This window comes from Mytilus californianus, unplaced genomic scaffold (assembly GCF_021869535.1).
Source record: "Mytilus californianus isolate M0D057914Y unplaced genomic scaffold, xbMytCali1.0.p SCAF_4, whole genome shotgun sequence".
NCBI lineage: Eukaryota > Metazoa > Mollusca > Bivalvia > Mytilida > Mytilidae > Mytilus > Mytilus californianus.
The window spans coordinates 71,290,095-71,306,300 of record NW_026262690.1 but is presented as its reverse complement, the minus strand read 5'-3'; the positions used below and the strand labels follow the sequence as shown (position 1 = coordinate 71,306,300).

General features: G+C 32.3%; 1 protein-coding gene across 1 annotated transcript; it reads right to left on the bottom strand.

Moving 5' to 3' along the window:
- Positions 1-1,116: 1,116 nt before the first annotated feature.
- LOC127738442 (aspartate, glycine, lysine and serine-rich protein-like) lies at positions 1,117-7,292 on the bottom strand. The gene is made up of 3 exons (XM_052249687.1): positions 7,229-7,292; positions 3,578-5,163; positions 1,117-2,488 (listed from the first exon to the last, which is right to left on the bottom strand). Exons 2-3 carry the CDS (start codon positions 5,144-5,146, stop codon positions 2,477-2,479), a joined length of 1,581 nt encoding a protein of 526 aa, XP_052105647.1. The 5' UTR covers positions 5,147-5,163; positions 7,229-7,292; the 3' UTR covers positions 1,117-2,476.
- Between the last annotated feature and the right edge of the window lie 8,914 nt (positions 7,293-16,206).

Genomic DNA, 16,206 nt, shown 5'->3' with positions numbered 1-16,206 from the left:
AAAATGTCTATAATCGAGAAAGGATTAATTATATTTTATCCGTATATGATTTGCAGCTCTTATTAGTAATGGCAGTGAAGTGATCATATTCTAAAGAAATTTTGTGGTTTTATTTGTGAAAAACTTGTCAACGATACCTGGCTTATAATTTATTGCGCCAAACGCGCGTTTTGTCTGCATGTGACTCGTCTATTGCGCTCGATTTAAAACAGTTGGAAGGCTTAATTAAAAAAAAAAAGACATGAAGCGCATTGGAAACCATAAGCTCTTAATTTGTCTCACTGATCGAGCACACAAACAAACATGTATCATAACATTCAACAATGGTCGCCCAAACTGTAGATATAATTATACTTTCCTAAGTAAAGTTTTTTTTTCTGAATGGTAGGTGGAGATTAAATTGTTTTAACTCAGTTGCAATGGTCCACTTCATTAATAAACTACAACCATTTCAGGGCTACAGTATACTAGATCAGTGTGGGTGAGATATTGAGGATGCTCATAATTTTTTTTTGTCAAAAATATACAATGATCTTTATTGGCTTTCCAAAAACTTTGTGTTAGATACAAAATTATAAACGTGCAAAATGTTTGTACTTTCGAATAAACAAAATATCCAAGTTTTCAAGTATGTTCCAGATTTTATTCAAAAAAGGTTAAACAGTGTCTTGTACCTCCATAAAGTGTTATTGATACTGACATTGACCATCATCATCGTCGATATCATCATGAAAAACCTAAGTCGTTATCACAAAAATTTCATTTCTCAATATTTGCTTTATTTTTAACTTCCTTTTTATTTTTTCGAATAGTTCGGATAATAACCAATGAATTGCTAGTTTCAAATGCATCTCATATAGTCATATATTTTTTTCAAATTGAATCATGGAGAAGATTCCATAAATATGTTTGAAATGTGTCTAATCCATTTTTCTTACATTTATCAAATGGGATATATTGAAACTAATCTAGGTACATGTTGTACCTATTTTGGTAAAGAGGTAGATCCTTTCATCTGAATACGTTTTATACTATTTTCATAAAAGTCCATCTAAAGAAGGAAGTATGATAAGAGCCATTATTTGGCCCCTGCAATTACAAAAATAGTAATATTACTAAAACCTTTAAAAATTGTATTTATTATATTGATAAATGAACAAATTTTAGTGCATGAAAGGTTACGTGTGATGTCACTGTGACGTCATACACATATTGAAATTGACATATTTGACCTAATGGTCATTAAACACATAATTTTGGGCAAAATAGACATCAGCAACAGCCCTAACCAAATAATACATTTTACGCACATTAATATCTTCGTAAAGTACATCCTGAAGCAAATTATCTTTTTGGGTAAAGCTGTTGAGCATATCTAAATATCTATGACAAGATCTCAAAATGAGGCTATTTCGACAGGTTACGCAGTTGTTCAATAAAATTCGAGTTTGAAGCCTTAATGTACATATTGAAAGTAAAAGTACTGATATCTGACATACGCCAATCTTATGAACATTTGAATGATATCATTTGGTAGATTTATAATACTTTTTTTTTATTTTTATTTTCAGGGGCCAAAAAAAAAGTGACTCTATATGACCTTTTCCTTTGCATTTTGTAGGTATGTACTTTGAGAATCTTAAACCAATATGGATTTTTTCTATTGATTGATTGATAAATTGTTTGTGTCAACCTCACTTTCAACACTATTGGCTATAGTGGCGATCTGTTGTTTTTTTGGTGGAGGACGTCAGAGGGTACGGAAAGAATCACCTACCTCTGGCAGGAAAACTGACAATCCTAGTCAATTAAGATTAGAGTCAAAAACTATACAGGAGAAAGTGACTCTGCCTGTATTGTGTTTTCGGTTGATGTATTATTGACATTAGTCTAACAATTTTCCTTATTCGTGTGTAAATATAACATTTGAATCTATGCCAAGTATATTTTGTTCTTCTTCGGACTCGATTTCAAAAGAGCAAAAATTAAAATTTCATTTTTCATCTGTTCATATTTGCTTTTCATTGATATTTGTAAATTATAGGGAATTATTTTTCAAATAGGTCCTTCGCACATTTTATTGTTCACGAACAATAATGCGAAGAGCAACAGTTGTGTCCTTGCTTGTACCAAGTCATAGAATATGACATTTGTTTTCCATTTGTTCCGTTGTTTGATATAGTCCAACATTTGATTTTGTAAGATTTTATGGACTTTCCACGTTTTTTTAATATACCTTGGAGGTCGTTTTTTTTTTTAGCTAGGAAACTATATCGGTGAGATCAAAAGAATTTCATTTATTTTGTTGTAAAAATCGATATAACCTATCATTTACACACGTTCAAACATAAAGTACATATAACATTCAAAATTGTATTAACAAAAGTGAGGTACAATATAAAAATGATTATACAAAAACTGTCATGAATTGGAACCAAGCACATTGTCTGCATTTATCTGTATTCACTTGGTCATTTTAATACCCACCCTGAAAAAAGAAAACATTCAAAATGCAAGAATATGAGAAAAGATACTTGACATTTCACAAATACTTATATATGGAAGTAGCATACTATTGTATTTATTATTGAACCCTCAGGTTTTCAATTGTAATCAGCGAAAATGTTTTCACCATTAGTGATAGCATTCAAAATTAAATGTACCGAGTTATCTACTGTATTGTATTGATTATTTATGTCAGGAACACTCCCTGCTAAAAATTTGGAAAGCCAAGCATGCATGTATTTATGGGAGGAATCTATAACCAAACTGAATTTATTTAACAGAAGGGTTATTTTCAACAGTATTTTAATCATTATCGGAATTTATAGGATCACATCTTATTATGTGTACATTCAGGTTGTAAAACATATAATGTGTCTTATTTCTTAACATATCATCCAATGCAAGGGCTTAGAATGACTCAAACTGCAATTTGCAAAGATATCGACAATTTCGAATAATCATCCAAAAATCCTTAACAAAAAAAAAATCTTTTGTTGGAGGTAAAGGAATATTTTGGGGTTTTTTTATATACGGTATAGAGACGTTCTTTCATGCACAAAAGCACGGAAAGATTGGCATATTTTATCAAATGTTTTTAACATTATAGTAATAGACTGAATAACATTTTTATTCTATGGACATATGGAAAACTGTTTCAAAATCATTTGAGTTTTTTACTCAAAATCTATAATATTTAAATTTAATAAGTTTCATCAACGTTCAAATTTTGACCCCTGAGTGATACATATTACAAGGATATTGGCCATTACTCTTTATCAACTGAGGAATCGTGACATTGCAACAACACTTATTACTTGAAGAATGGTAACCTCGAGTGACTAATAGTTCGCAAAAATATGGAATCGGCCCTGTTGTTGTTAATCAAAATCAAGTATACCAAATTTGATGTGTGTTTCAGGTCTTCGCATGTATTACCCGTCTTTTCCCTATATACTTTCAATGTAAGTATAACGTATTCACACATAAAGCTGGTTATACAGAGACCGCATTATTGTTGCAAAAAGAAGCAATTTCAAAATAAGATAATTCATTTTTCTACAAATACACTTACCTTTCGTTTTTTGTAACTTTTTCCGTACTTTGGTTTGGCATATCCGTATTTGTTTCCATACCTAGGTTTTTTGTTATAAGTATTTCCATATGTTTTAGGTTGAGCATATGATTGTTTAGAATAGCTTCGTGGTTTAGCATATGTTACACGGTAAGTACGTGGTTTTCCATATGGTTTAGGTGCTCCATAAGACAATCCATATGTTATTGGTTTGCCATAGGACTTTCCGTACTTAACTGGCCCATATGATTTCTTTGCGTAACTTGGTTTCCCATATGATTTTCTCGGCCGAGCGTATGTCTTTGCATAAGTGTTTTGTTTTTGGTACGATTTTACATACGTTCGTGGTTTATCATATTTCATCCCATACAATTTTGGTTTGGCATAAGTATTAGCATACGTTTTTGGTTTTTCGTATGATTTTCCGTAAGTTTTTGGTTTCTCGTAAGATTTTCCATACGATTTTGGTTTCTCATAAGATTTTCCATATGTTTTTTTATCATATGATTTACTATAAGATTTTTTATTTGGTGGATCTTGTGACAATGGAGCATTATCAGCTGGGAGCGGAATTGTATCAATTATATCAACAAATTGACCATTTGGATCAGGTGATAAAGATCCGGCCAAAGGATCAAGTGATAAAGGCCCGGCTAATGGATCGGAAGCGCAATGTTGCCCTTGACAACCTCCTGGAGGTTGACCCTGTCCGGGTTGACCCTGTCCCATTGATGGATCCAGTAACGGATCGACACAACCTTGTCCTTGGCATCCTGATTGACCTGGACTTTGACCAGCCGGTGAAGACTGTCCACGTGGATCTAACAGAGCTTCGAGTCCAGTCGGTTGTTGCCCAGCACCTTGTCCTAGTGCTGCATTTTTATCCATGGGGATGATAAGGTAAGCTTGCTGTTTACCTTGTCCTCCATTTCCAGGAAACAATTGAGATATGTCAATAGGAGAATTTCCTCCACCTCCATTTCCAGCACCACCTCCTGCAAATAATTGTTGTATGTCAACAGGGAGGTTTCCGAACTGGCCAGGATCAAGTGGAGAGGATCCTCCCATACCTCCTTGGCCACCTGGACCATTCATTGGGTCTGGATATGGTGACATCCCTTGTCCTCCGCCTCCGCCTCCGCTTCCGCCTCCGCCTCCGCCTCCTTGATTGCCGCCTTGACCTGATCCTGGATTACCGCCTTGACCAGCTCCTGGATTGCCACCATGACCTCCTCCTGGACCTAATCCGGTTATAATTTCAAATTGTGGACCACCTTGACCACCTTGTCCGCCTCCAGGGAGATATATTTCCTGTATCGGACCTCCTGGTCCTCCTCCTTGTGATCCTACTGGTAGATATGGTTCATAGAGAGGTAAATTTCCTGCGTTGCCTCCCCCGCCACCGCCTCCTGCACCTCCTTGACCTCCGAGCATCTCTAACATAGGACTACCCCCATTCACTAATGCCAACTCCGGTCCTTGGTATTGTGGATATAAAGGTTCGGCTTGTTGTTGTTGGCCGTTTACAGCAGTCAAAAAACACCCGAGTAATACGATGAACATCCTCATGGTGTAAGGAAGAGGAGCTGAAAAGGCAACAAATTGTATTAACTTTTATTAATAATATTCTCCTATACTTTGGTAAGGGTGTCATTTCGAAATTGTTTACTCATTTCGACTGTTAGATTCTTCCTAATAAATTCCACACAGACTTATTACTTATAACCTAAATAGTCTAACGGCTAATTCTAAATGACCCTGAAACTAAATGAAAAGTTTTGTGTTGTTAACTTAAATAAAAAAAAAACAACAAAGTTAACAAATAATACGACTAAAACCAGTCATATAAACCTAATGACATTTTAGCGACAGTTCTAGTTAAATCACAATAATTTCACAGCTCACCAAGTTAATAATAAAAGAAAATAACACTTGATTAGTTTCGTTTGTGTGAAGTGCTTTTCTTGAACTCTCAAACCAAACCCTTTGAAAGCCAAGGATTGGTGAGACCTACACACGTGAAGACTTATATGAACAAAAGGGACCTAACATAGCCAAATAAAAACGCGTTCATGAGTGTTAAAACGACTCTAGACAAAAAAGGTAATTACAAACCAATGAAAAAAAAATTAGGTCGAAGAAAGAGAGAATACCATGAGATCTAGTTGTGAAATTGTGGATTGTCCCCTAAAAAAACTTCTACCAAATTGTTCAAATCTATAACGTTTGATAGACAAAAGTAAAATAACAAAAATACCGAACTCCAAGGAATATTCAAATCGGAAAGTCCCTTATCATATGGCAAAATCAAAAGCTCAAACATATCAAACGAATGGAAAACAACTGTCATATTCCTGATTTGGTACATGCATTTCCTTATATAGAAAATGGTGGGTAGACCTGGTTTTATAGCTAGCTAAACCTCTCACTTGTATGACAGTCGCAGAAAATTCCACTATATTGAAAACAATGTGTGAACAAAACAAACAGACATAATAGGTTAAAAATGTCAAAATTAGGGGTACAGCAGTCAACATTGTGTTATAATCTTAGTCACTATAAAAAACAAACAAATATGTCAACAAAGAAAATCAAAATTGCATATAAAAAAGCACATAAGTATTAACGAATACAAAAAAATGACCACATTGGCGAGATGCATCAGTACCGAGCCACGCCAAAAGGATATTACCAAAAATGGACTAAACAGTAAAGGTTAATAATTTACAAAGACAAATAAAAGAACACTATAACACGTAATTAAGATGATAAACAAAGTCAGTACTTAGAATTTATACTTCAAGACCATCATGTATTATTTGTGAACTTTTGTAGAAAAAGGACGAGACGTTCTTTGACATAACCCTGGTTAATCAACTATCTGCTCAGACACTAATGACGTCTTGTAAAGTCTGGGTAGCAGCTGCAAGCTCTTGAATACCGAATGAGTTGAGAAATGTATATCCCATATTCAGGTGAAGTTATTACGTTTTATAGCTGATAATATGGGATGGGTTTTGCCTAATGTTGAAGTCCGTTTAATGAATGTCGGTTTTGATGCCTGATAGAGAAATTATTGTTTAGTTGGAAAGAGGTTCCGTGAAGACACAGCAATATAACGCTGTGAACGACTTAAATAGGAAAAAACATAAATAATTGAAACCAACACCGAAGTACAAATAGATAAAAAAAAAAAAAAAAAAAGATGTTGGTCTTCTGATATTTACAATTGATTAATTTAATTATCACTTCTTTATTCTATATGCTATTCTGAACCTGAGATATCAATTAATTTCAAGTATCCCATTAAATTCGTAGAGAATCAAATGAGGTATAAAACAGTACATTACCCCCCAAACAATTTCTACATAGAATTGTCAATTAAGAAATTAATGCGTGCATTTACTATTGCGATTTTTGAAGAATGGAAAAAACTGCGAGATTAATTATTGCGATTTCAGGTGAATCTGCATACAGATATACGTAGCGAATTCAGAATGCGACGAGTTCTTATTATTGCGATACTCACCAGTTCGCATTATTCGCATTAATGAAAATTTCGCAATAATTTCTAAATTTACAGTATAAATTGTCTTTTAAAGTAAATTCTTTCTTTGATTGATTATTAATTAACAAAATATGCATACTTACTCCTATGTGTTAATATCACCAATTGTACGATGATTACATTTTTTTGTTGTTTAAATACCTTTCCTCTTCATAAAGAAGGCTGTCAATCACTTCTGCTTTTATATTAAAATTTAATTGAATTAATTACAATTTCATCATTCAAATATGTAAAAATCTTGATTTAAATACACATGCATAATGTTTTAAATAAAAAATTACTATTTGATAGGATATGTGTCGCAAAATGATGAGCATTTAATTGCTACTATGTCATATTTCAATATCAAAACAGTTTTATCATCTTCCTAAGTATTTTATAACTTTTGAGGTGCAATTATCAAATTTGTGTTTTTGTCATTCAAAGAAATGGAATCTAATATGTTACTACTATATTGTGACGATATTGCTCGATTACTCTTTGAGGAAAACGATATATAATGATATTAACGGTACCAATTTTGCTGCATCAGAAACAGATTTCGACAATAAAGGTCTATTCAGTAATGCTGTAGGTCGAAACATTTGAAGAACCCAAACTTATACAAACGTTGAAGGGTTGATCTAACCAAAAAGGACCTAAAGTATAACTAAATCCGGACAAGGAATCAGAGCTTTGCATGAGGGATATATATTCCTTAATTTCAAATGATTTCCAAAATTTTATGTAAGCTAATTTTAAAACAAACAATTTCCGTATTTTCGTTTCGAAGTACTGGCTACTGGGCTGGCGATACCCTCGGGTATTATAAGTCCACCAGCAGAGATATCGCCTCAAGATATATTTTAATATTGATAGTACCAATTTTACTACACTAGATGCGCATTTCGACAATAAATGTCTCTTATTGATGATTGAGGTCATAATATAAGTAAATATTTGAAGGCCCAACACTTGTACAAACGTTGAGGAGCTGATAAAACCAAAAAGGACCTAAAGAATAGCCAGTTCCGGACAAGGAATCATATCTGCGTATTTAATTTCCAAAACAAATATATATTGTCTCGAATATATAATTAATTGATCAAACTACGCATTTATCTAGTATGCTTTGGGAACTGAAAGCCCGTTTAGAGAAAATGGTTAGACTTTTGTAATATAAGACTATTATCGTGCATTAGTAACGCGTAGGAATTATTTTGAAATGTCACATAAAATCAACAATAATGTTTTGTGAAGTAAAAAAAAAAGATTAACTGCTGATGAACTGATTAGGTAAACTGATTTCTTTTCCGTTTTCGTAGCTTCAACCTGTCCTTTTTGTCCCTTTTCGTGGCACTCTTCCACGTGATGATGGGTGTGAAATCGGTAACATTTGATTTGGTCTGTCGGTTGGTCTCTAGCTATATGAACGCAACATTCTTTATATATAATTAAAGTTGAACGTGGGTTAATAAGTAAACTATATATTAGAAGAAAATACCATCCCCTGGGTCGAATAAAGAACATATTGAAGCTACAATACATCCAACTGAATAATTTTTTAGAAAGATATATTTTTACTTTAATTATCCCGAAAAAAGATTATTGTTTTTTGTTCGTGTTCAGGCTTTTGTTTAATATAGTTGATACACTGTAGTTGGTATTATATCGTAAAGAGGTGCATGTTTGTGTTTAGTTTTGGTAGGTTTCTCGGGCAACTCACCGATGATGTTTGTGGCACATCGTTTTGTTTTCATCTAGGTGCGTTTTTGTTTGGATATTTAATTTTAACCTTAAGATATAGTAAAGGGTTATAGGAAACATAGTTTTAAATAAAAGTTCAATAGTATTCAACTGAATTGTCATTAAATAGAATAACAATGATACATTGTGATTTTCTGATAGTCGAGATAATTAACACACTTTCGAATAGCCAATACATTGCATGCATGTACTAGTATTTTGTACAGGTTGCATTATTTAATCTGTTAATTTACTATTATGTGTTCGAACTTAATGCCTTGCTCCAAAGAGTCAGCAGATCTAATTAGTTATTATGAATGAAGAACTTCGCATGTGATATTAATCATTCCAGCTTTCATTTTTATTTTTTGTTAATTCTAATTTAAATGCATAGGATAATAAAACCGTGGCAATTATTTCCGATATTATGAAGGCTTTTCAAATAAAATGACACATATCTGACGCGGAATACATGTAAGTTTGACCTATTTTAAAATTATTAATTCCGTAATAAACTGAATTACATCATTCGTGCAGGAAGTTTATTGTCAATAATAAGACTCTTTGTAAAACAATTCATTATCAGCTCGGTAGTAATTTATGAATTTTGTTCATCATTTTCGTCAATAATGACTTTAAGTTTTCCCACTACATACCAATCTTATATAACCCTCTTCCTCCCCCCCATCTTCCATGTTGATGTTCTTTATTCTGTATCCTAGCAATCCTCAAAATAGGGGAAGTATTAAGGGGGAAAGTACAATACCTAAAAAAATATACATTATATCCCTAATCGCAACAATTATTTTTTTACACTTATACTGCATAAACTGCGCAAAGAACTATTAAAATTGCATTAGATAATTAAATTAACAAATGTCAAATGACACAATAGTAGTCAGTTGTGGTATTTTTAACAGGATGTTTCTTACCACTTAATTTAAGTAAATAGTTTAATACATTTAATAAGATTGTTTTTCTTACCTACATTAACATAATCGAACTCAAATTAAACATTTGTATTGTGGCTTCCTTTTATCCTTGAGTGGTGCAATCGTGTGTAATTAAATTTCACATTCTATACATCATATGAAAATAAATTACATAAAAAGTACTATTACCAATAGCTATAGTACCTTAGGAGCCTAAATAGCTCGTCTGACAAAAATACGCCATGTTGAAATTAACGTAAAAGTAAGGATCAAAAGATAAGTACAAAATCTAACCAGTCTCATCCCATCCCCCGCAAAAAAAAATAAAATGAATCTAATTTAAACAGTCATCATAACATCAACGACCAATGGAATGATTTGTAGATATCAATTGGATTGCTTATCGATTCCACTGTTCAATTTTTTTCTTTATCGATTATTGTGTCTAAAGTAATATTGAGAAAGATAAAAGTTCATACATACATCAATAAAAGTCAATTTTTCCAATAGGAAATAATCTGACAAAGGATTTATATAGTAATTATAGAATAGTTATTTTAATGTGTTAAGTCGGAATCTAGGGATATAAACTGATGAAACCAATTCGTCAAATAATACTTGAATAATCATTCAAAAGACGAACAACGGTCCCATTTGTGTAAACTGCAATCGTGATCGATAATAAATCAATATCGTTTCTGGCTTTCTAATATTGTCAGTATGATACTAGTTTTTGGATGTTGGACTATCTACCGTCTTTAGAATTAGGGACAGTGTTAAACAACTTAGTAGTTTGACAATTAGAAAATTAATAATGAACTAAACGATCGTAGATGAAAAGGTATAAAGAAAAATAGTGTCTTATGATATATTGTCCGGCAAGACAATATTTCATGATTATTTATCATTATACTTTGTTCCCATTTATGAAAAATGTCCAGAAAAGGACAAGATTCCAAATGACTTTTTTTTATTTTGTCTTCTTAATGGGGGGTTATCCAAAGTTATATTGTGTGTATCTTGAGACAATATTTCATAGATGGAGTGTCTCTCATGAAAGGGAGGTTAGAAAAATTGATAGTTTAAACAATGATAACATTAAATATTTTATTTTATTAGTAATAACAAACATACATTATAAATGATTGGCGGTACTTTATTTAAAGTTAAAACAGTGTAATATGGTACGTTAAACATCTTTGTTTGATATATAGAAAACGTGCCGTACAAAATGTTTTCATTTATAAATTTAAAATTGTTTAAACTTGTGTACTTTAGTTGAGAATTATTTGATACAGTGTTTCACGGTTATTCTTTTTAGTCATAGAGCTCTTCAACTGTTTCGGTTCTCATCGTTCCTAAGCTTTTAAATATTCGGCTTTGAGCGTTCCTGATGAAGGTAAATCCAGAAATGTGCATCGGACGAATGAAAATTATAACGAAAGATTTCAGAAACTTCAGAAACACTCTCACAATTTTATGGCAAATGATTCCTCAGGGAAGACATACTTTGATAAAGAAATATTGTCATGGACAGAACTTCGCAGTGAATTATTTTCAAGGACAGTGAAATGTTGTCCCGAAGAACAGGTTGGGATATTATACCTCAAATGCAATATAATTTTACTGTACAAGAAAGTTTTTTTTTATTCAAGAGAAAATATTGTAAAATGCAAATGATTACATAAAAGGCAACAACTTTCGGTTAGCAACTTTTCTGAAAACCGGATTTTGTATGAGTTTGATCCATTTGAATTTACTGAAAAAAATTAAATAACAAAAATACCGAACTCCAAGGAAAGTCCATAACGGAAAGTCTTTTATCAAATGGCAAATTCAAAAGCTCAAACACATCAAACGAATTGAAAACAACTATCATATTCCTGACTTGGTACAGGCATTTCCTTATGTAGAAAATGGTGGATTAAACCTGGTTTTTACCTAGCTAAACCTATCACTTGTATGGCAGGCGCAAAGAATTCCATTATATTGACAAAAATGTGTGAGCAAAACAAACAGACATAATAGGTGATATTCAGAGGGATTAATCTAGCAACTTCATTTTCTGGAAAAGTCGCTGACCAAAAGTTGCTACTCTTGACTCAAACAAATGCACTTTTCAATATGTTTGCTAAATTCAAAAAGAATGATTGTTTGCACTGAAAATTTATATCCCATTTGGGCTACAAAAATCTAAATGGGTTATTATGACTCATTTGGGTGAAATAATCCCCAACCTGAAGAGCTTGACAAAATTTAATAGATAGGGATACTATTTCATAATGAAATATTGTCCTGGGTTGTATTTATTATAAACAAACAAGTATGCAGACAATGATTTGTTTGAATTTGAATCATGGGTGATATCAATTTATGCTACACAAGTGCCACAACGACTGAACTGAAAGTTGCTACTTAATATCAGACATTCTTGCTATTTATTGGCTTCTTAAAATCACAAGAAATCTAAACAAAAAAGTTCGTTTGTTGTTTTAAACTGCGTCCAGTAAAATGTCAAATTCTTGATAATTTTGCTCTTCTGAATGGTACTCTTACCACAAAATATAGCGCGTTACCAAATTTTGTGACAATATAATAATACGGAAATGAGGAATAATTGTCGATCAGACAACTGTCCACTAGACACCAAAGATGAAGATTTAAACAACTATTGGTTACCGTAGCGCCTTCAATAATGAGCATGAGTATTTTTCACCAAGCAATGTACATGAATATTATTGTCAAGCAAACAAAGTAATGGATAATTTATAACCAACAGAAAAAGTACTTTTATATAATCCTTTCAATTACTGCCAGTATCTTTATGCGGTATTATTCGTCCATCCTTATTTAGAATATAGACGTCATAAACAGTCTGAAATAAGCATGACATTGTGCAATAGCAAGACATAAGTACACAATATCGTCAGGATCGTCAGGATGTTGGACCATAAGTTTTTATTTAAGTTAGATTTCTCACTTCCAAGTTGGAGCTGAAAAAAAAGACAACTTGGTAGTGAGAAATGACCAACATGAAAGTGAGAAATGTCCAACATGAAAGTGAGAAATGTCCAACATGAAAGTGAGAATGTCCAACGTGAAAGTGAAAAATGTCCAACATGAAAGTGATAAATGTCAACTTGGAAGTGATTTATGTCAACCTGGAAGTTAGAAATGTCAAACTGGAACTTAGAAAGGTCATGTGAGAAGTGCGAAATCAACGTCGATATAACAACTGTCCAAATGGAAATGTGAAATTTTAAAAATTGAATGTCCCTACTTTTTGTACATGTATTATATCAAATTTAATTTGTTATTTGGAGAAAATGATGTTGATAACAGATCTTTGATAATCTCTGTTTTAAAGGCAATTTTGAGCTTGACATACCGGTATTGTATGGACACATGTAAATTTTTATGTTGAAGCCTAAATGCAATTCGTTTGTTACTTGTGTCATTTGGGTTGCTGTCTCATTGACATATACCATAATCGTCTTTTATTCACAACATGTGCATTTGTTGAGCATGCTTTTATAGAAGAGACCAACAACATAGCTTGCACAGTGAGTTAATGTATTTGACGATAGGTCTGTAACGTTGTTTTTTAAAGTAAATTCAGGGTTATGGAATAATTCTACTGCTCGAAACCACCTTTTAGTCTCGTTGCCTAAGGTTATTTTGTTTAACAACTTGAGGTGTGTAAAATTTGAGTACTTTTTTGCACAAAGGATTCTGGTAAATTAAAAAGATAAGAAATTATTCCTTATCTCATTTTCAACATTAATGTGTTGGAACTAATTATTATACATTAAAATGACGTCTTTCCTTAAATGCAAGATTTTAATGATGTAAAAACATAATACAAATGATAAGGTTCACAAAAAAGTGTGACCACACAGAGAAATCATTTGATTTTGACATATGAATACTCAGATTTATTGCTTTTTTCAGTTATTTTGAGTGACAGTACAAGATAATACATTAGGTATGGTACATGACAATTGATTTACAACATTAATATTATATATATATATATATATATCTACTGGTATATATATTAAGTACGACTGAAGGTCAATATTTGCTCATCAAACATTCATAATCATACTATATATTTTTTTGGGAAATAAATGAAAAACTGAAAACATAGAATCTTTCAAACTTGTTTATATTGCGACCGGAAGAACAAGACGTCTTTTTCACTTGAAACAAAATTTCTACGCAATAGAGCTTAAATTTCAAAGAAGATTTTACAAATGTCATGTTTTACCATATGAACTGTTGTCATAAAATATACAAGCCTCTTAGCAAACACAAGAATTAAAGGTTATTAAATTTTACATTTTCAGGCATTCATGATTATATTTATTGAATTCTTATAACCCTGCTCAACAGGAATGCTTTAGACAATTAACGACAGGTTTTGTATGATTTTTATTGTTTTCACTTTTACCCTTCCAATTATTGTGCTTGATATTTACGAAAAGTTCAACATTTTTTTGGTTTCCACCAAAACAATGAAGAACCCCTTTTTTTAAATTCAACTTTGAATGGATTGTTTTGGACTTAATTACAGGTAAAGTTTGATTTTCGTCGTTTTAACTTTTACGTGTCTCGGTATTTTGTACATCCAACATTCATGTATTTATTTTTGATGTTTCTGTTATGGTTTCGGTTGGATAATGTGTTATGTCTTATCGTTTGTAGTCCAAATAATTATAGAATAGCCTTTCAATACCATGATTGTCATGAAAATTGTTTGAACTGTTATTGTGACAATAATTGTATAAAGTTCGAGATTGCATGTTCGTTACGTAAGTGTGTCACTGTTTGTGATGTCCTGTGGTGTCTGTCGTTGATGGAAGATGTTCGTTGTTGTTATGCAGTTTGCATGTTGTGTCGACTATTATATTATTTGTTTGTGCGTTTCTCTGTGATGAGTGTTCTTGCGTGTGTTTGTGTTGTATTTCTGTCACATAGTGTTGTCATTTTAGCGATATTTATTAGCATTGTCATATAAGCGGGAGGTTTGGCTAGCCATAAAACCAGGTTCAACCCACCATTTTGTCTTAAAATGTCCTGTACCAAGTCAGGAATATGCCAGTTGTTATCAAATAGTTTGTTTCTATGTATGTCGGCGTTTGTTTTTGTTGCACTTCAGTGTTCCTGTTGTTCTTTTGTTTTCCTCTTATAGTTGATGCGTTTTCCTCTTATAGTTGATGTGTTTCCCTCGGTTTTAGTTTGTAACCTGGATTTGTTTTCTCTCTATCGATTTATGACCTTTGAACACCGGAATACTAATGTTGCCTTTATTTACTGTTCTAGTGTTATGGGACTTAATTGATGGAAGAATCCAAAATTTTGTAGTATCTGGATAATAAATGGAGAAACCCTTTCTGAAAAATAATTGAATTTTAATGGAATGTTTTGGACCATTAAAATATGTTTTTGTCGTTTTCACTTTGATCATTCCGTAGTTATGTTACTTTATTTTCAGGATTAGTTCAAATTTTTGTGGTTTCCGAAAATAAAATAGAAAACCCCTTTTTAAAATTCATTCAAATTTGAAGGGAATTTTGTCAACCACTAAAGACAGATTTAGTTCGGGTTTCGTCGTTTCACACGTTTACTGTTCCAGAGTTATCGTATTTTATTTGTTGGAAAAATTTCAAAATTGTGTGGTTTCTGGATTATAAATGGATAACAGCACCTTTTCTAATATATCACTGAAATTTTGAGAGAATATTTTGAATCAAAAAGGACAGGTTATATTCTATTTCTGTCGCTTTCGCTTTTGTGGTTTATGGATAATGAATGGAAATTTTTGAATTGATTGAAAATTAAATGGAATGTTTTGGACAACTAAAGACAGGTTAAGTTCGATATTCGTCAATTTCACTTTTACAGTTCCAGAGTAATTTTACTTAATTGTTGGACAAAATTCAAAATGTGTGGTTTCCGGATAATTTGATTGCACACATGCTGGGGCGGGGGTATCTGGATATCCCTGGATCACCTATCTAGTTTAGATGGTGTCCATATGCCAAAATGTTATGCTGTTGGCTCTACAGCAATCTGATTGATTAGTAATAAACGGTACAAATTTTCGCATTAATGTCTCAGTGATGCTCGAGGCCAAAATATTTGAAAATCCTAAACCTAATACAAACTTCGAACAGCAGATAAAACCAAAAAGGACCTAAAGTATAGCAAAATCTAAAAGGAATCAGAGATTTGCATCAGGTGGAAGTATATTTTTAATATTATCAGCGAAATTTGACAAACCCGTTGAAATTTTTTATTTTAAAAGCTCTTCGTACTTTATTATGCATTTAATTTTTTTGATTCTAGCGTCACCGATGATTTTGTAGACGAAACGCGCGTCTGGCGTACAAAATTATAAG

Bases quoted from the DNA above. Each gene is read 5' to 3' on its own strand.
- LOC127738442 (XM_052249687.1), bottom strand. From the start codon at position 5,146: ATGAGGATGTTCATCGTATTACTCGGGTGTTTTTTGACTGCTGTAAAC.